This window comes from Gopherus flavomarginatus, chromosome 2, assembly GCF_025201925.1.
Source record: "Gopherus flavomarginatus isolate rGopFla2 chromosome 2, rGopFla2.mat.asm, whole genome shotgun sequence".
Classification (NCBI taxonomy): domain Eukaryota; kingdom Metazoa; phylum Chordata; order Testudines; family Testudinidae; genus Gopherus; species Gopherus flavomarginatus.
In genome coordinates this window covers 191,952,211-191,973,012 of record NC_066618.1, presented here as the reverse complement: position 1 = coordinate 191,973,012, position 20,802 = coordinate 191,952,211, and the positions used below count along the sequence as shown (strand labels likewise).

Here is a 20,802-nt window from a genome sequence, read left to right as displayed (position 1 = left end):
AACTCCTTACCCAACTTTCTGCATTAACAGTTACAGGTCAGATCACCTAGAAGCCAGAGGGCACCTTAGTGAAGCTTTGACTGAAGACACAGGAGTTGGGACCAGTGTAGCTGGAAGTCCTCTCCCACTGACCACAGGGAATGAGAGTCTTGATATCACAATAGTTAAGCATTTACAGTACTGTACACAGCTCATTCAGGTACCACTGCTTTTGGGTTATATTTTTATTATAATATTCCTAGAGGCTTTTGTGTGCCAGCTACTTACAGTTTAAATTGGCTGATGAATTTAGTACTGGGTGAAAGCAAGGCAGGAGTGCTGCTAGACTGAACCAGTTGAGGGACTGGCTGACACCAAGAAAGCTTCTGCAAATGTAGCTCTTTTAATGTGCCTCAGTCGTGACCTGCCAGACCTATGTTATGCCAGTCCTGGCCCTCTTCTGAGCTGAGCGCAAGACTTGCAACTATAGGGCAGTTGTGACATGAACTACTGGTGTCCACTACAGAAAGTGCAGACCGCTCAATTCACTTTCCCATTGGACCCAAATCCTGGCACTGATCCTGCCACTGACTTCCACTCCACACTCAGAGCAGTTGCAGGTCAGCCTTGTTCTGTGACAGGCTTTCCAGAGCTGACATGGAAGCCCATACATTCACTGTTAACTCTAGCTAAACCCCAGGCCACTGGAAGTCAACCAAGATGTGTGTGTTTTTTAAAAGCAAAAGGTATTTTGGGTATAAAAAACAAGATGATTCTTTAAATGCAGGAACTGTAAAATGCTACCTTTGCTTTGAACTCTGTGTGAAGCACAGTGGAATGTTGCACTGAAGTCCAGTCTCTGTGTGAACCAAGTCTGGATAGTTATACATTCCAGGAAGTTTTCCCTCCCTAACCAAAGTAAAAACTTGTCCCAGGATCTTCTGCTTCCTGAAGGGTGCCTCCTTTGGAGAACATCAGTGTTTTCCTGTTGTATTGGAATACTGTATATTGGAGCCTCATTTACTGCATTAGGCTCTTCATTCCCATACAGACAGAGTGGGCATCTATTTCCAGTGGCCACAGGCTCACTCTGCTAGAATGGAAATCAAGTCCTGCTTCTATTATCTTGCTGATTTAGAGAGCTAAATCCCAGCCATATAGAATAAGGAAGGGTATTGGGCTCAATATAGGAGTAACTGCATGAAATTCTATGGGCTGCACATGTTATGCAGGTGGTCAGACTAGATGATCTAATGCTCTGCCCTAGTCTTAAACTCTATGGAAGGAGTTGGGTGCCTAAAGCAGCACTTTGCTATTTAAATGAGTATTTAGGTATTTCAGTATAGGCATAAAAATTGGGCCCCTAAGAAACAGTGAGCAAGACAACTGCAAGACATACACACACAGAAGCTTTAAGGAGATACTATGCAGTAGAACCTAAAGAGTTAAACACCAGAGTTTAAAAACTGACCAGACAACTACACACCTTACTTGGAACCAGAAGTACAGAATCAGGCAGCAGCAGAGACCCCCCCAAAAAAGCAAATACAGTACACTGTGTTAAATGTAAACTATTTTAAAAAAGGGAAATGAGTATTTTTCTTCTGCATAGTAAAGTTTCAAAGCTGTATTAAGTCAATATTCAGCTGTAAAATTTTGAAAGAACCATAATGTTTTGTTCAGTTATGAACAACCTCCATTCCTGAGGTGTACTATAGAACCTCTGAATTACAAACAATCAGTTTCTCACTACAGTTCTTAGATTAAAAATATCTGTATTCAGATCAGACTATTTCAGCAAGATGAAACATCTTCAGGACTCTTAGTAGGGTTCAGTAATTTTTTATTTTTTTTTACCCTTGCTTTACTAGCAAATTGTGTTCTCCAGTAAAACTCCATTTGTTGTAAGAAACCTCCTGGAAAAACTGTCCAAGGAGATCGTAGTATTGGAGAATCTTGCAGAGATCAGTAGTGAGAACATGGGGAACATCATCTCTGTAACTGAAGGTAAGCAACAGTAAGGGGGTTTGCTCTTTGGAAAGGCTGGGCGTGTGTGTGTGTGTCTTCCTAAGCAGTGATTTGTCTCACTTTTAGTAAATTCCATTGCACTAAAGGTTGACACACACAGTTGCAAATGCAAATGGACAGTGACTGGTATCAGTCAAAAGATGGTGGCAGGAGACATCAGGCGGGGCTAAGGTAGGATATCCAGAAAGGCAAGGGGAGAAGGGAGAGATGCTCACTATTTCCAATGTGCCTCCTTTCCTTTACCACACACAAAAAAGCAGATGGCTGCAGTAGTAAAGGATATTGCCAAAGCAACTGGTGTGGGGTCTCCTCTGAGAAGCCAGATTCTTCCTCCACCTCTCCTTGTCCAGAATGCTGAGATTATTTGGGGGAGGTCTAGTTTACAGGATCAGAGGAATGACACCGTCTCTGACTAGTTTGTTTAGGAGACTACTTTTAATTACCATTATTGACTAACACTTAGAAGCTCTGTAGCATCTTTAAAGAGCTTTACAAATATTATTAATCCTCACAAGCACTGTGGACTAGGCAAATATTGTTAGCATTATTCTGCTGAGCAAGAAACAGAGGCAAAGCACTTAGGTGAGTTGCCCTAAAAGGAGTGTGCGCCAGAGCCAGGTTTAGAATTCTGGAGTTTGTGGTTCCCAGTCCTGTGTTCACACTGTTACCTCACATCTCTTTGGTACTTCATGGTAATTGAATAACTATTTTCCAGTTCCCAATACTGGATCAGAAGCAAGCTTGCTTTCATCATTTTGGGAAGCCAAAACTCCTTAAAAGCTCTATGAGCTGGCACTTCCTGTGCATTGGGAAGTTAACTATTCAGCCATGGGGTGGGAACAAGTATTTATCTACCCTTATGTTTTTGTTATATTAACACAGCAATCTGATCTCTGCAATTTTGTTTCGCTGGTTTTGTTTTTCCTCCCCAGCAATTCCAGAATTTCATAAAAAGTTAACACTGCTGTCTTTCTGGACTAAGTGCACGGGTCCCACAGGAGTGTATCATACCTCTACAGACAAGATGATAAAGCAGCTGGATGTCACTTTTGCCACAGCTGTGAATGAAGAGTGCCCAGGACTTGCAGAAACAGGTAGATTCTTCAAAAAACAAAATTTCTATCCATAAGTCAAGGTGTATTTGGCAGAATCTGTCTTGTAGTGGGCTTCTGAAAAATGCCAATATGCGGAGACCAAGTTTTGCTCATCTTCAGTTACAATTCTTCACTCCCACAGAAGTCAACTGGGATGTGGTTCAAAAACCTTACCTGAGAGTAACTGATTTAAATGTTTGGTTTTTTTACCACAACTTGTAAAGCCAGAAGATTTTGCCTAAGATAGTAAACCTAAAGAAATTAACTGTTTTAAAGCCCATGATTATTTAAAAAAAAAAAAAAAAAAAAAAGCATGGCTAGCTCTGATAGTGCATTAGTTTAGTCAGAGATTAGGGGGAAATTCTTTATTTGCACTGCCCAGGTCATTGTCTTGCCTGTTCTGCCTGCCAAATTCACACTGATGTCAATAGAAGCTTTGCGTATGAACATAAAATAGCAAAAGATCCATGCTCCAGGCCAACTCCTGCTCCTAGGCAATTTCATTGACTTCAGTGGTATTACAGAGGTGCAACTGGGCACAACATTTGGTCCTCTATTTAATAATGCACTGTCAGGTGGAGAGAAAGGATGGTCTAATGGACAAGGTGGTGCATTGGATTCAAGAGTTTCAATTGCTGCCACAGCCACAGACACCCTGTGTGATGTAGGGCAAGTCACAAACTGGTCAGTTCCACTTCTGGAAGTTGGCAATAGTTCTTCCCTACCTCACACAGTTTCATCAGGACAGAATCTATTAATGATTGTGAGGAGCTCTGATATTACACAGACGAGGCCCAGACAGAGGACAATGTTGCCCTTAGTGAAGATTAGAAATACTGATGCTGGGAGGTGTCTTTTCTTTTTTAAGTTCTACCTTTCTTTCATGTTTTAAAGTGTCAAACCAAGTTAACTGCAGTGTTTTCTCTGCCTAAAGTTTTTTGCTCTTGTTAATACAATGTTCCTTTGTCTTTTCTTGCTGCACGTAGTATTCAGAATCCTGCTGTCTCAGATCCTCGACCGAACAGAACCAGTCCTCTCATCCAGTCTGCCCTCTGAAATCCTAACAGTTTTTCAGTATTACAATTATTTTGCCAGCAACGGTGTTAGCGACCTTGGAAGCTATTTGTTGCAACTTGCAAAAGAAGGTAGAGTGTTTAAGTTCTGGCTGGAAGAAGGGAAATGTATCAAGGTGCTTTTGAGCAGCAGATGAAACAATTCAGCCCTTGGGCTGGTTTTTCATTAACTAACAGGGAAAAGAGGGAAACAACTGCCTTGGTTGTTTGAATAGGATTTCAATGGCACATGTGTATACTGAATAAAGGGGCGGGAATGTCCAACTGACACTCCCTCCTCCCCTCCCCTACCCTACATGCTCATGAGTATTAAAAACAAGTGTGTAGAAAGAACTAATGTTTTGGGGCTGGATGGTACTGTTGGTTTGGTCCCAAAATTTGGAAGGTGCTGAGTGCCCACAGCTTTTACTGATTTCAGTCTCTTTGTGCCCATCATCCCTTTTGAACCGATCTCATGAAGTGCCGAGCCCCTCTTGGGAAGTGCTGAGGAAGTTGAGCAAACTCTGTGCCTTGCCAGAGGTGCTCAGCACTTCAGAAGACCTAGCCCTGTGAATTCAACAGGGCAACAGACACTTGGCACCTGTTGAGACCCAGCCCATCATGCTCTAGACTTTCGCTCCTGGAGACGTGAATTTCAGTTGTTAATCTAGTGCATCTGAAATGGAGTTTGATGGACTCCTCCTAGTTCCCTGTTCTATATGACACAGTAGCACATCTTGGCATAGCTGCCAGCTTTTACTCAACAGAAGCCAAAGGACTGGGATAGGAGAGATGTTCAGTACTAAGGCGTGTTAGCAGGGGCTGTCAGCAGAGATGGACATAAGTGGGCAGGAAAAACTGGCACATGATGTCCTTGGTACCAATATATAGCAGAGGAGAAGATCTGATTCAAAGCAAGGCCTCCCCACATAGTGCTTCCATGGGGCTGTGTGGAGAAGCTTGCACAAAGCGTGCTCTCAATGTGGCTGGCTGAAGCCAATGCTATTAGACACTCACTCTCATGAGTCTAGTCACTTTTCTAAAAAACAAAACAAAAACTAATAACCAATATAACATCACTATTACTATAATCAGATATCAGTGTTCAGTGTAAACGCCACTCAAGACATGTGGTCTTAGAGCTGGTCCACACTACGGGGGGGAAAATCGATCTTAGATACGCAACTTCAGCTACGTGAATAACGTAGCTGAAGTCGAATATCTAAGATCGGATTACTCACCCGTCCACACCGCGCGGGATCGATGTTCGCGGCTCTCCCTGTCGATTCTGGAACTCCGTTGGGGTTGATGGAGTTCCGGAATTGATATAAGCGCGCTCGGGGATCGATATATCGCGTCTGATGCGATATATCGATCCCCGAGCAATCGATTTTAACCCGCCGATACGGCGGGTAGTCTGGACGTGGCCTTAGATACAGAACATGCCTAAGGAAAACATGCCTCAAACTCAACTCTCCCCGTAAGATATTAAGTTTCCTTTGCTACAATCACTGATTAGAACTTGGGTTTTCTAGCTGCAGTAAGATTTGATTATTTCACTTTGGGCTGGGAATAAGATACCTAACATTCCATTTAGCACATCCACACGTTATTCCTGTTGAGAATGTATGCCAGTTCTCAGCAAGAGTATCTGCGATACACAGCCCAAAAATTAAAACACTCCAAGTCAGAGCATTGCAATGCTGGCAGCTCAATGAAGCAGGATTTTTTCACCTCTTTGTGCCAGTGGATAGCTATTTTAAGTGAAAAGGAGTAACGTAATACATGGGGAGAAGAAATGAACAAAAGGAGAATATTGACATCTCTTTCTTTTACATTCTAGCCTCAGTGGTTCAGAAGCTGCAGACATTAAAAGATGAAAAACTGCTACAGAATATAGCTGAGCTAACCTCCAGCAGTCTTCCACCTCAGCAGGAAGTACTGAGGTCCTTGGCTTTACTTCTGACTGAAAATAAAAATGAAATTGGCGAGGCTGTGACACTACTCTTGTCAGCTTCAGCAAAAAACAGGCATTTCAGGGAGAAGGTAGGGAACAGAGGAACAATACCTAACTGAAAAAACAGCATAGGAAACCTTATAATCATGTTCCGGCTAACGTGTAAAGTAACTTCTCAGAGTCATGCAGTGTTATTGTAGCTATGTTGGTCCCAGAATATTAAAGAGACAAGGTGGGTGAGGTAATGTCTTTTGACTTGATTTATGTTATTTGGACCTGAAGAAGAACTCTGTGTAAGTGCAAAAGCTTGTCTCTCTAACCAGCAGAATTTGGTCCAATAAAAGACATTACCTCACCCATCTTGTTTCTCCAAGTCTGACAATAATATACAAACATGCAGGTATGCCTGTTGATACCTGTCACAATCATATCTGGTCACTAATTTAAAACTATTTGGTTTGCACTGTATTCTCCAACCATCTATCGTGTTTCAGCATTAGTGGGTGTGCTAGATTGTTTATCTGGTGATTACTGAAATGCTGCTGAGCCATTCTTCAAGCACTGCCCTTTTGGAAAGAGATGGTGGTAAGATCTGGGCAGCATCACAATTTCTAGAGGAAGGGAATTGCTGATGACCAAACAATCAGCTTCATGGTCCCTAATTAGGTGATAAAAAGAATTTGGATCAAAGACTTTAGATAAAACATGATTTGAAATTAAGGCAGTGTAAACAATTAAACTAAAGAGAAGGGAGAGGTAATGATTGACTTTTGTACCTGCAATACCCTTCCCCATTTCTGCTTCTACCCCAGTGAAAGTTCATTCTTGGGTGCCCTGGTTGTGAGGAGGGGGCAGAAACAGGAGGAGGGTGTGATGGGTCCAGAGGGGGTGGGAACAGCAATCCAGATCAGTGAGAGGTTGCGTCACTATTTGCCCTGCAACCCAAGGTGCACCTCACAATGCTTTGCTGTTGTAGTTCCTAGCCTGGACTGCTCACAGCCAGCCTACCAGCTTGCAGGTCACAGCCTGAGTGTCTGTGTGTTAAACAGCCCTTGTACAGTGGCTCTGACCCCAGCAGCCTGTCTATAGCTCCACTCTGCCTTCCAGCAGCTTTAATTACAAAACCAGCAAAGTGACCTGGCAAGCTCCCTGTCCCAAATTTCCCCCAAGTCATGTATTGTAGAACATCCAGCCCTCTCCTGGACTGTTCAGATAAATAATAAGGTCCATTTGTTCTTCTAAAAAATAACCTACCACTTCACTGGGGTAAATACACCCTTTCATTTAATACTGCACTGAGTTAGTTCATAGTAAAACTAAAACAAATGTATGAATAATAGGTCATAGGTTGAGTGATGCCAAGTAACTGGAATAAAGTTAGAAAAGGTCACAAGCAAATGAAAGTGAAAACATGCATCTAAACTTAACAGAGTAAGACATGGGTTTTGTTCAACATGGTTTCTCTCACCGGTCATAATTAACTTTTTCTCAGTCATGACCTTCTACAAAAGCATAAGGGGCTGATTTCAACAGTCTTCCTAAGTAGGCTTCTCACCTATAGTCAGTTCCAGAGACTTCAGCCGCAGCTTAGTTGATGGACCTATCTTTCTCAGCATGCTAAGAGCTCTGGTCTCTTGTCTTTCTACTCATGGATGCCAAAGATGGCTTCTGTCCTTGCTTATATCTTCCAAAGTTCTATGACTATTTCAAGATGCAGGATGTGCTCATAACATTATTCCCTTCCTATGGGCTTCTCATCCCCCTGTATGTAAATGAGGCTTCCATTGTTTTGATTCCACCATGCTTAATTTATCTAGAAGACAGGTGTAATAGGTTCACTACTCACTGCTGGCATACCTCCTCATGGCTAATCTGGGGATTAGTTTGCCACTGGTTGGATGTCCTTTCCTGCAGTCACTCAGCCTGTTGTCTCAGTCTCACACTTCAGAAACCAGGGTAGTAGTCTTCCTTGTGACACAGCTGTTCCCTCTTCGTGACTTGGCCCTCCAGCCAAGTCCTCCCCTTCTAGTGTCTGTCAACGTCTCTCTGGATAAGCTATTCCAGGTAGTCTTCCATCTTATGTCCAAGGCTGTGCCACTTCCCCAGTTTCTGGTTGGGGAAACTGGGCCTGCCATCTACTCCAAGTTCCAGCTCACAGACCCTATGCTCCAGAACCATGGTCTACTTTCTCTCAGACCTAGGTGCTCCTTTCCTGGGCTCTGTCCTACTCCCTCCTTCTATCCTCTGGAACCTGTGGGTTTGCCACTTGTCTGAGCTTCCTTTGCTCCCCATAGCTGCTTTCCCCTGGGGCTTCTTGCCAGATCATGCAATCTCTAACATACTTCTCTCCTGGTAGAGAGTGACTACAGATTTTCTGTCTGCCGCCACCTTCTGGTGTTAGCTTTATAGAAGCCCTGCCTGTTCCTGCCCAGGTGAGCTTCATCCTTAATTAAGCATTATGGATCCCTGGCTTCCCTCCAGGTGCAGCCTATGCAGTTAATTGGCCCATCTAGCCTACCTTAATCCCCCCAAGTCTGGTGTGTGGGAAACAGATAAACAGCTCCTTTCTCTCCTGCCTGGGAGGGAACCTGTGTTTCCCCAGATTGGAAAGCCTAATATCAATGAGTATCAGTAATGCCTTATATAGTGCTAGTGCGTATAATTCACATGATATTAATCACCAGCATATCATAAAAGATCTCACTCTGTACACTTGTATAACACAGTACTATTGTATACAATCGGTTGATTCAACTGCTTATCGCTTGAAGTCCCACCCACCGTCTTTAGATTAGTAAACCTTTTGCAATGTAGTCTTTGACAAGTAAAACCCAGACCAAGCTTCCCTCTCCTGCTGGATGTCTCCTACCCCACTTCTTAGTGTGAGGTTTGCCTCCACCCTTTAACTTGATGGATCTGTTTAGGTGATAAGTAAATACATTCTCATTGTCTTTCAGAATACTTTGGAAGTAACTCACAGGTAGGGAAAACATGTTCCTTTGTCTAGTGCAGACCTGTTTACCAACTCCCCTGGAATGCTTGGTTTAAACACACTTTAGTCATAAGCCTAGCATATACCTTTACTTGTGTACACATGAGAATATTAATCAGTCAGTTATTAGTTTTCAAATGATACCTCTCAAGGCCTGTTTTGTACTAAGATTATTACAAGAGTGTGGAGGGTGTGAATACAGAGGTGCTTAGTGTCACAGGGGAAACGACAGAATGCAAAAGAAGGGAAGAGAAAAATGCTCATTCTCCTTTTGGTCATCTTCCTCTGTCCCTCTATTCTCTCTTTCCTCAGTGTCTCTCTATTTTATCCTTCCTCATTTTCTAATTGTGCAATATCAGTGCTCTGTGCTACCTTGCCCCTCTTCTGCAATAGACAAAAAAAATGTCCTCTTCTCCTAGCACAGGCCTGCTGCATTTATGTCTGGTTCACTGCTGAAGGGAAAAGGCGCCATGGTGCTTGTATCAAAACACCCTAGAATTCACTAGGAGCTGCCCGCTCTTGAGATTTGCGACTAACGGAGATTCTTGTTTGTTTAGCAGTGACTGGAACATTTCTAGAACTGAGCTGTGAACTTGGTTTAGCAGCTTCTGATAGCTTTGTGATAGTCATTTTCATTACAATCCAGCCTAGGTCTCTAGTGACGCCAAGTCATTACCACCCCTGGGCCTAGAGGGACCACCTTGAAAAGGGAAAGAGCAGTTCAGTCTCAGTCATGACCCACTTACTTCATGTGAAATCCAGCCCAAGTTTTGTGATGTATTCATGGGAAGAGCTAGTGGTCTTGGTCCAGTTCTTATCGAGAAAGTGTGCACATTAAAGCAGTCAACAATAATTGGTGCCCTTGATGGAAGTTTCTCAGAGAGGCCAATCAATGATATACCCCATTATCATATCCAGAGCCATCCAATTACCCAATACATGATGATTTTTCCTTTTCAATCCTGTATCCACATTGTCAGGTAATTGGGTTTTGCATGTTTGGAAATGTAGCAATACATACATTACTTTTACTTTTCTGCTCAACACAGCTACAAAACATCTTAATTGGTGTCCTTCTATTTTCCAGGCTTTAATTTACTACTGTGAAGTGCTAACACAGCCTAACCTCCACCTACAGAAAGCAGCTTGCATGGCACTGAAATGCCTTCAGGTAAAATGTGATGCAATCAGTGGTTGAACTTTGTTCTTGCTTTGACCTTCCATGGGAGAACAAAGTAAAGATTCTATTCAGTAGATCAGCGGTTCTCAAACTGTGGGTTGGGACCCCAAAGTGGGTTGCGACTCTATTTTAATAGGGTCACCAGGGCTGGCTTAGACTTGCTGAAGCCCAAGCCCCACCACCCAGAGCCAAAGCTGAAGCTCAAGGGCTTCAGCCCTGGGTGTAGGGGCTCAGGCTTCAGCTTCAGCCCTGGGCGGCAAGGCTCAGGTTACACACTCTCTGCCTGGGGCTGAAGTCCTTGGGCTTCAGATTTGCCTCCCACCCCGAGCACTGGGGCTCAGGCTTTGACCCCCCCCCACACCTAGTGCAGTGGGGCTCAGGTGGGCTCACTCAGGCTTTGGACCCCCCCTCCTGAGATCATGTAGCAATTTTTGTTGTCAGAAGGGGGTCGTGATGCAATGAAGTTTGAGAATCCCTGCAGTAGAGCCTCTTGAGCACAGAGATGCACATACAGCAAGATGCAAGCAGCAGCAGCAACATGAGCATTGCTTTTTATTTTGTATTTTGTGCCCTGATATTTTACAAATGGCTCGTTGGCCTGAATTGTTTAGAATCTTGGTTTTTAAAGCAATCAGTTTCTGATGATGATTAACTATGCATTAGGCATCTGTCTCTTTGAGCCTTGATAAAAAGGATCTTATTTCTCTTAGGCGATAGAGGGTATGTCCTACATGGAAAAAAAAATAAAAAAGTACAGAGTACAGAGTCTTGGTAGAGGGGAAAAAAATTATCTTCTTGAGCAAAATTATAATGGACATAGCCAAAAAATGTAAAAGGGGGAGGGGAGAGAGAGAGAGAGAGAGAGAGAGAGAGAGAGAGAGAGAGATGGCGACATACTAGCTGTTCTCAATCCCTGAACCCTCATATGGTCCCTGAAGTTAGGTAGCTCCAGTAGGTGCCCCATCCAAATATATATATATATAAAAAAGTTATATTTAATGAAATATAGACATTACAGAGTGGTGATCCCTCTACCACCAGTAGTCCTGTTCTTTTTGCGGATACAGACTAACACGGCTGCTACTCTGAAACATATTTTTAACAGTGAGGCTGATTAACCATTGGAGCAAACTACAAGAAATCAAGATTTGGGGACTTCTGGGAAGATATGGTTTAGCCAAACACAAGTTATTGGGCTAAATACAGGGGTAGCTGGGTGAAATTAAAGGCCCATGTTATACAGGAGGTCACCCCAGATGATCTAATGGTCCCTTTAAAAATCTATGAATCTGTGAAGAACCGGTCTATAATGGAAAATGGAAACACTTGAGATTTTACTCTTAGCTGACCTCCACACCCACCCTAACCTTAGCCCTACCCCATTGTCTAGGTTTTTCTGCTATTCTCCTCCTGGGGAGGAGATAGGAGAGAATGAACCAGGACAGATAGTTATGTTGCTTAATGCGCAAATGGAAAGTGCTCAGATACTACAGTGATGGGTGAAGTATATAAGAACCAGAAGAGAAGGAGAGAATTGCTATTTCGAAAAAGACATCACATTAAACTTAAAAAAAAAATAGAATAAGTCATCTCATATTTTGAAGCCACATGATCTATGTTCCTTTAAACACCTTCTTTCTGGGGTGATGGGACAGCACCCATCTCTGTTCCACTCATCACCACCTTCACAGTTATAGCACCCATGGCAAGGGCAATCACAACTGTTGCTTTGTCCAAAGGTCTGAGATTTTTGCATCAGAAGTGTTACTCCTTGCTCTCTGGGAAAGTAACAAATTGAGCTCAAACACAGAGATGCAAATCACTGTTTGTATGTGTTTGGGGTGGGAGAGAGATGTGGAGAAGGAGGTTTATGTATACCTACTCAAGAATACGAATAGATAGTAACTGGTAATGTCAACATGTGTTTTTTCACTTTCTAGGCTACTGAAAGTATTAAAATGCTAGTTACACTCTGCCAATCTGACAATGAAGAAATCAGAAAAGTAGCATCTGAAACCCTTCTCTCTCTTGGTGAGTTGTGTGTCTGTTCTATTTTACTGTTGTATACAGTATCTAATTAACACAGCCAAGAAGCATACACATTTTAAGACAATAAAAATACAACTAGACCTGTAGACTCAAACAGCTTAAAAAAAAAAGAAAGAAAAAGAAACCAAAAGAAATTGGACCAAAAAACGGGGGTGGGGAATCATACAAAAAGGAGGAAGAAGAGAAGCTAAAAATGGTTGAGAACAGAAATATCTTGCTGGCAACCTGGACCACAAATATTAAAAATTCCATAATGGCCTACCCTGTGCAAAGTAAAATGAGAAAAGGGGTAGGTTTTATAACTTAGTGTTTCTCAGCCTTTTTGATACCAGGGACCAGCTTGCTGCCTTTGTAAACTCTTGTCAGGGAGATCTCAGGGACTGGCACCAGTCTATGGACCAGTCATTGAGAGACCTTGATCCAACTTGCATCTTCTAATGTGGCCCTATTGGTGGTGGGGGGGGGTCCCTACAACTCTGTCCCTTGTGCCCTCAGCCAGTAAACTACACTGACATACACTCACCATGACAAACCAGCATGTTACTAACCCCTCTATATAGCCCCAAATTTGGCCTTCTTTTCTCAAACACAAATAGAATTAACCTTGGGACACAAAGCAAGAGCAATCAAGTCTATCTCATTTACCTTGCAGGTCAATGTATATAGGGTATGAAAAAGTATAGAGAAAGAAAAGGGATATTAATAACTAGAGCTCTTGGGTATGCTGAGGTTTTGCAGCCAGGGAATCCAATCCCTTCTGCTGAACTTCTTTCCAGAATCAAAGATTTAATTGTTAAGAAAATTGTATCTCTGGCCCTCGCAGCTATGAAGAAACCCTTCCAAACAGGAACAGTGTATGTTGATGGTCTTTTTGAGTCTGCAGACAACTAGAAACAATAAATCTGTGAGATGTAAACTGGCCTTTTAAGCTCAGTAGGGTGTTTATTGTTAACTGTTTCACTGGTGATCATTTCAGCAGGAACTTCCAACCCCACATTGCCTCCCACACCTCCTCAGAGGCTAAAAGCTTGATCTGTTCTTTGCTCAGCTGGCAAAACTTCCCTTTCCACTAGATAGCTCCTGCAATGCATTGGTACCATGTCAATTTAAAAAGCCCCAGCAGCATTCTGAAAAGTGAAAATGTGGGGAATAGCTTAAACTGTAATACAAATGTTACCACCACTAGGGCTTCTGCACTGACTGGAATATTTCCATATTTCATTAAAAAAAACTTTTCTTCATTTAAATGAAGCTGCAACAGCTGCTTCTCCAGGGTCCAGAGACCTTGCCACAGAGTACTCTGGGGCCGTAGCTATAACAGTTATACTGGCAACCTTGTCGGGGAGCAGGGAGAGTGAGCCACAAGGAACTAGCTAAATCTTAGAGCTGATATTCTATGAAATTCACTCTGCACGCATACAAACTGTATGAACAGATATTGTTCAGTGTAAGAGGGAGAGTGACAAACTGGGGTCCTGCCGGCAGTGCTGCTCTATTCCCCATTATTGCTATGCTAGCTCATGAGCTGGAAGAATGGTCACAGCCCCTTTTTCACATGTTGCAAGGAGTTAAATTCCCCTGACCCACACCAAGCTCACCCTCTGCAGGGCTGTTATGAAGCTCTTTGATAGTCCACAGATTCGCCTCACAAGCTTTCCTCCTACATAGCCCCAAAGCAGGATTCAACTAGAGTAGCATAGAGGATTTTGTGACCCTCTGCACCATAGTGATTTTCACAATAGTGTCTCTTCTCTTGTAACAGTGCACTCGCTTCTCACTAACCAAACGACACTGGTGTACTAGTGTTTAATAAAGGAGAAACACGCTGAGGAGCTGATCCAGCATTCTTTATGCACCTGAAACTGATGTTCACAGAAGTTTTGAATATGAAAGAATGCAGGATCAGGCACAGAGGAGCACATCTAGCCTCCACCTTTGTGGATGTGAAGGCCTCTTGGTTGTTAAATCTACTGGGCCATATTAATGGGGGGGGGGGGACTGTGTAGATCCCTCCATTCTGCCTCCTCATGGAGTTCAATCTGTCATTAGGCTGGAGTAATCACTAAAAGCAGCTCTGCAGCTACTCTGTGTCAGTGGGGAAGGGGAGATTCCTTTTGCCTGGACTCTTTCCCATGGAGATACCGAGTACCTAAACCCACTATTGCAGAGCAACTGAGTCTTTGAATGAGGCTACATGCACCACTTCAATGAAAGTTACACAAGTTCTTCAAACACTCTTTTCAGTTTCTCACACTCACTGACAAGTTGCATGGAAACTTCTTAAAGACACCATAATAGACGCTCAACTTAAATGTATACCCCACATTAAAAACCATAGTAAGAGAACCAAAAAAGTGCCACTGTGGCTAAACAACAAAGTAAAAGAAGCAGTGAGAGGCACAAAGGCACCCTTTAAAAAGTGGATGTTAAATCCTAGTGAGGAAAACAGAAAGGAGCATACACTCTGGCAAGTGAAGTGTAAAAATATAATTAGGAAGGCCAAAAAACAATTTGAAGAACAGCTAGACAAAGACTCAAAAAGTAAAAGCAAAAATGTTAAGTACGTCAAAAGCAGGAAGCCTGCTAAACCACCAGTGGGGCCACTGGACGATCGAGATGCTAAAGGAGCACAGAAAGAGGATAAGACACTTAGGTAGAAACTAAATGAATTCTTTGCATCGGTCTTCACAGCTGAGGATGTGAGGGAGATTCCCAAACCTGAGCCATTCCTTTTAGGTGACAAATCTGACTAACTGTCCCTGATTGAGGTGCCATTATAATAGGTTTTGGAACTGATAAACTAAATAGTAATAAGTCACTAGGACCAAATGGTATTCACCCAAGAGTTCTGAAGGAACTCAAATGTGAAATTGCAGAACTACTAACTGTGGTATGTAACCTATCCTTTAAGTCAGCTTCAGTACCAGATGACTGGAGGATAGCTAATGTGACCCCAATTTTAAAAAAATCTCCAGAGGCGATCCCAGCAATTACAGGCCGGTAAGCCTGACTTCAGTACTGGGCAAACTGGTTGAAACTATAGTAAAGAACAGAACTATAAGACACATGGATGAACACAATTTGTTGGGGAAGAGTTAACGTTTTTTTATAAAAGGAAATCATGCCTCAGCAATCTATTAGAATTCTTTGAGGGGGGTCAATGAGCATGTGGACAAGGGTAATCCAGTGTATATAGTGTAGTTAGATTTTCAAAAGCCTTTGACAAAGTCCCTCATCAAAGGCTCTCAAACAAAGTAAGCTGTCATGGGAAGGTCCTCTCATGGATCAGTAACCTGTTAAAATACAGGAAGCAAAGGGTAGGAATAAGTGGTCAGTTTTCAAAACAGAAAGAGGTAAATAGTGGTGTCCTCTAGGAGTCTTTATTGGGACCAGTACTGTTCAACATATTCATAAAGGATCTGGGAAAAAAAAACTATTCAAGATAGTTAAGTCCAAAGCAGACTGCAAAGAGTTTTACAAAGGAACCTCACAAATCTGGGCAACAAAATGGCAGATGAAATTCAATTTTGATAAATGCAAAGTATTGCACATTGGAAAACATAATCCCAACTATACATATAAAATGGTGGGGTCTAAATTAGCTGTTACCACTGAAGAAAGACATCTTGGAGTCATTGTCGATAATTCTCTGAAAACATCCACTCAGCATGCAGTGCAGTCAAAAAAGCTAACAGACTCTTGGAAATCATTAAGAAAAGGATAGATAATACAGAAAATATCATATTGCCTCTATAAATCCATGGTAAGCCACATCCTGAATACTGCATGCAGATCTGGTCGCCCACTTTCAAAAAAAAAAAATTAGAATTGGAAAAGCTACTGAAAAGGGCAATAAAAATGATTCAGGGTATGGAACAGCTTCCGTATGAGGAGAGATTAATAAGACCAGGACTTTTCAGCTTTGAAAAGAGACGACTAAGTGGGGATATTGTAGAGATCTATAAAATCATAACTGGTGTGGAGAAAGTAACTAAGGAAGTGTTATTTACTCCTCATACCACAAGAACTAGGGATCACCAAATGAAATTAATAGGCAGCAAGTTTAAAACAAACAAAAGGAAGTATTTGTTCACATAATGCACAGTCAACCTGTGGAATTCTTTGCCAGAGGATGTTGTGAAGGCCAAGACTGTAACAGGTTCAAAAAAGAACTAGTTAAATTGATGGAGGATAGGTCCACCAATGGCTATTAGCCAGGATGGGCAGGGATGGTGTCCCTAGCCTTTGCTTGCCAGAACCTGGGAATGGATCACTTGATGATTATCTGTTCTGTTCATTCCCTCTAGGACACCTGACATGGGCCACTGTCAGAAGACAGGATACTGGGCTAGATCAGGAATTGGCAACCTTTGACATGCGGCCGGTCAGAGAAAGCTGGCAGGCCGGGACGGTTTGTTTTCCTGCAGCCTTCTTAGGTTCGGCCGATCGCAGCTCCCACTGGCCGCGGGTTCACTGTTCCAGGCCAATGGGGGCTACGGGAAGCAGCAGCCAGCACATCCCTTGGCCCACGCCACTTCCCACAGCCCCCATTGGCCTCAAACGGCCAGCCACGGCTAGTGGGAGCTGCGATTGGCTGAACCTGCAGAGGCTGCAGGTAAACAAATCGTCCCAGCCCACCAGCGGATTTCCCTGACAGGCCGCATGCCAAAGGTTGCCAATCCCTGGGCTAGATGGACCTTTGGTCTCACCCAGTATGGGAGTTCTTATTGGCTCACCAAGAATTCATTCTGTTATTGGATATGGTATTGCTTGGGACACCAAAAAAACCCTTAACCCAGGGTTGTTTGCATAAAAGATCACATTGCCACTCTGACCTGCCTTATGACACATGGATACCTCATTCACTTCTCTGAAAGCACATGCAAAATATTAGTTAGATTGGACATAATGTGATGAAGTTCAAACAGAATACAATAATGAAAAAGGAAGGCTGATAAGACACAGCAAAATCACTGCTTACTCTTTTCATGCATCTGAGGAAGTGGGTATTCACCCACGAAAGCTCATGCTCCAAAACGTCTGTTAGTCTATAAGGTGCCACAGGATTCTTTGCTCTTTTCTATTTGTGACATAGGTAAACTTAGCTTGGAAAGACACAGACCATTTAGCAGTACACCTGTGCAAACAGCATCACATGATCACAAGGCTCACCTGCTTCATCTTTGCTCCAAACAAATCTTCTCCACTTAGCCCAAACATTTTGTAATGCTATTCAGACCATCTGCAAATCCATACTCCTTATTACAGATCCGTAGCTCTCATTAAAGATGAGAGAGTATATCATGTTTTAATTTACTCAAATCCTTTGCTTATTTATTTTGATTAAGTGTCCACAATTTCATATAAAACTGAATCCTTACTACACCATCAGTGAATTTAGTAGATTGCCTGTACAAATAAAATTTAAAAATTACACTCTGGCCACCATCCTATTACGTATTAATCTATCTCCTCTGAAAATGTGGTGTGAAAGTGATAGCAAGAATTTGTATATACGATGCAAAAACGTTTGATAGAAGATAGCTTTTTGAGAAGACAGATAGTGGAAAAGAGTAGGCAATGGTGTTTCAATATATTTATGCAAGTAAACGGTATGTGGATTATTCACTACCACAGAGATGCAGAGTAAAAGTTTTTAAGGAATAGTTTGACCATTCACAGCATGCTCAATTTTTGTGACTGATTTCTTAATTTGCACTGAACATATGAAAATTCCTATAGAAAAAGTCATCAACAAAGCAGTTCTTTCCACAGAAAAGAGTGCAGTGTGTGGGATTTTGTGTACACAAATGATGTAACGTTTTATTTATACTTTACTGTTTTGTGTCAGGTGAAGATGGGCGACTGGCATATGAACAGCTGGATAAATTTCCTCGGGAATTTGTTAAAGTTGGAGGCCGTCGGGGGACTGAAGTTGCCACAGCTTTTTAGACTCAAGATAATCTACCTAACAGTTAACAGTCATTATGACTGTTCACATTAACTGGAACGGTGCTATAATTTAACAGCTTTAAAAACAAACCACCTTTTGAAGAATGCTAAAGAATGTCCTGAAAGTTAGCAACTTACAGACTTTAAGAAAAAAAGTGTAAATTCCAGTTATTGAGTTCCTATTGGCTTTTCTTCCTAGCTTATGATGGAACAGTTGTATCTTGAAGACCATGTTTCTTCAAGTGCTTCAGAGTAAATGATGTAGTTGCAGTAAATCAGTCTCAGCAAATTTCTAAAAGATTTTAGAATTCAGCATCTTAATAATTTTACATAATTTTGCACTTGTTTTATTGAAGTTGTTGTTGTGTATGCTTGAAATGTGATGCTGCATCTAAAAAGGAAAAGCAGGGAGCAAACCAAGTGGAGCTACAAAGCAGCTTTCTCTCCACATTGCGTTAAGTGTTGGATACCTTGCAGCATTATAGCAGCATGGACTGAAACTCAGCTACCCAGATCTATTTTACTGATGAAATATAGATCAAGTTTCTTCAAATCAAGTTTTGTCTCCAGAAACAACAGACTGTAAACCCCCGGAGATGTTATTTCACTGACTCATTTTAAATGCCTCTGCGCTGGTCTTTTATTTCCTCCCTCTCACCCTCCAGTAATGAACCATGATTAATCCAGGGATTTGCTTGTGCTATCAAGCAATTACGTAGGTTTTATAGAAATAAATGGAAGGTTACATGTGCTCATTGTTCAAAAAGAAAAAGTGAATATAATACAATTGCATGAATCCCTGAAGCTGTTTTTGTTTCCTAGGTTACAAGAAGGAGTGGGTTACGTGCACTCTGGCTAGTGCATAGCAGCTTGCTATAGAGTAATTTCAGTATGAAGAATTAAAGCAAACTAAAGAAGACCTTAGAGCTGTTAAAGACAGAGTGCAAATAAAAGCATTTCCTCTCCCTCCAACTCCAAGTATGAAAGACTGAGTGCTTCAAACTATTGATTATAGCCCTTAAATTACACTCACTTCTTTTGTTAACAGAAGAGCATTGTTGTACTGCAGTAGATCTGTCATGAAATACTATTTAGATGTTAATTAAAAGATCCAGCTTCTGATAGACTATACAGAAAATGATCACTAATAGTTCACTTCAAAAAGAAGCCTTGTGCGCCAAATACATTGGCAGACAGTTTTTCTGACTGTGAATGTTACCAACAATGTACATACAGCTGTATATTTATAAATATATATATATATATATTCTTCCTTTAATTAAAGGTGCATTTGTACAGTCTAAAATATTTACTCGTTTACTGAAGAAAATAGGCTCTTTTTACAGAAGGTTAAATAACCATGTCACAGGTTTTATATCGCAGCTACTGCATGAGCTGATTCTCCCATCATGTTCTTTTGTTCTGACAGTTGCTTATTTTTTGCCTTCTAGTTTTGTGGCATTTGTATTCATATTTCCTATCACATTTAAGTTATAATAAAGGATATTTTTAATCACTAACCACGTTGATCCAAACTATAAAATGTGTGTGCTCAACCTTCTACACTCTGAAGACTAAATAATCTTAATACACATTTCTCAGGTTTTTGTCTACACTGGAAATTGGCCTCCAGCACCAGCCATTGGTGGCGCTAATCACTGTAGCTGTCCCAGGGCAGAGCCCATCCATTGTGGACAAGAAAAGCCTCAGTTCCCAATGGTGCAACTCCTTTCAGGCTGGCACTGGGGCAAATCCCCCAAATAGTTAATTAAGGTCTTAGTTTGCTACTTGTGCAGCTTCCTTTGTGCAGTCTCCCAGGAAACAATCTGCAAGGAGAGATTCACTGTTGTACTCATGTACTATCATGAAGGTATTTCATAAGAACATCTGAGGAAGGGATTAATAGTTCTGTTTTGACAGGTCTTGTCTTCACTACAAAATTAAGACACAACTTTGAAAAGTCTAGTTAAATAACAATGCTATCCACTACTTTGCGATTAGCGTTGCCAAGGAGAAGTCCCATTCAACATCATGTCAGCTAATCATGGTTAAACCTTAGTGCAACACTACCTAAGTCAGGGGTCCCCAATGCAGTGCCCGTGGGCCCCAGGGCGCCCGCTGGTGTGTCTAAGTATGCCCGTGTACTGGCCAGTGGATGAGCATCCACTGAAATGCCGCTGACAAGCAGCAGCATCCAGAGGCGTCGCCACCAAAATGCTGCCGATTTTGGCGGTGACGCCTACTGATGTTGCCACTTGGCGGCATTTCGGCGGATGCTCATCCGTCGCCACAGTCCTCCATGGCTCATCGTCTGGCACCCACCAGATGAAAAAGGTTGGGGTCCACTGACCTAAGTGCTCTGGTTTTCACTACATCCAGGAGTCCTTGGAAACGTGAACGGGGCTGGGCCCCTGTACACAGCACAACATTGTAGCAGACATGCAGTACTGCAGCTTCTCATGGAATTCAATGGCAAAAACTGCAGTGCTAACTTGGTTTTTTTTTCCTCTTTTGCCTTT

The 20,802-nt window shown here is 42.1% G+C and overlaps 1 protein-coding gene across 2 annotated transcripts in view; it reads left to right on the top strand.

The window, feature by feature from the left end:
• Positions 1-19,803, top strand: part of RIPOR2 (RHO family interacting cell polarization regulator 2) — a 164,954-nt gene extending 145,151 nt beyond the window's left edge. For both annotated transcript variants that reach the window (XM_050941799.1, XM_050941800.1), the window contains exons 15-22: positions 31-199; positions 1,851-1,986; positions 2,940-3,101; positions 4,088-4,246; positions 5,997-6,199; positions 10,190-10,273; positions 12,223-12,313; positions 18,183-19,803. In XM_050941799.1, coding sequence (XP_050797756.1) covers positions 31-199; positions 1,851-1,986; positions 2,940-3,101; positions 4,088-4,246; positions 5,997-6,199; positions 10,190-10,273; positions 12,223-12,313; positions 18,183-18,283 — 1,105 coding nt within the window. In that variant the 3' untranslated portion in view covers positions 18,284-19,803. The remainder of the gene's footprint in view (positions 1-30; positions 200-1,850; positions 1,987-2,939; positions 3,102-4,087; positions 4,247-5,996; positions 6,200-10,189; positions 10,274-12,222; positions 12,314-18,182) is intronic.
• The last annotated feature ends 999 nt before the right edge of the window (positions 19,804-20,802 follow it).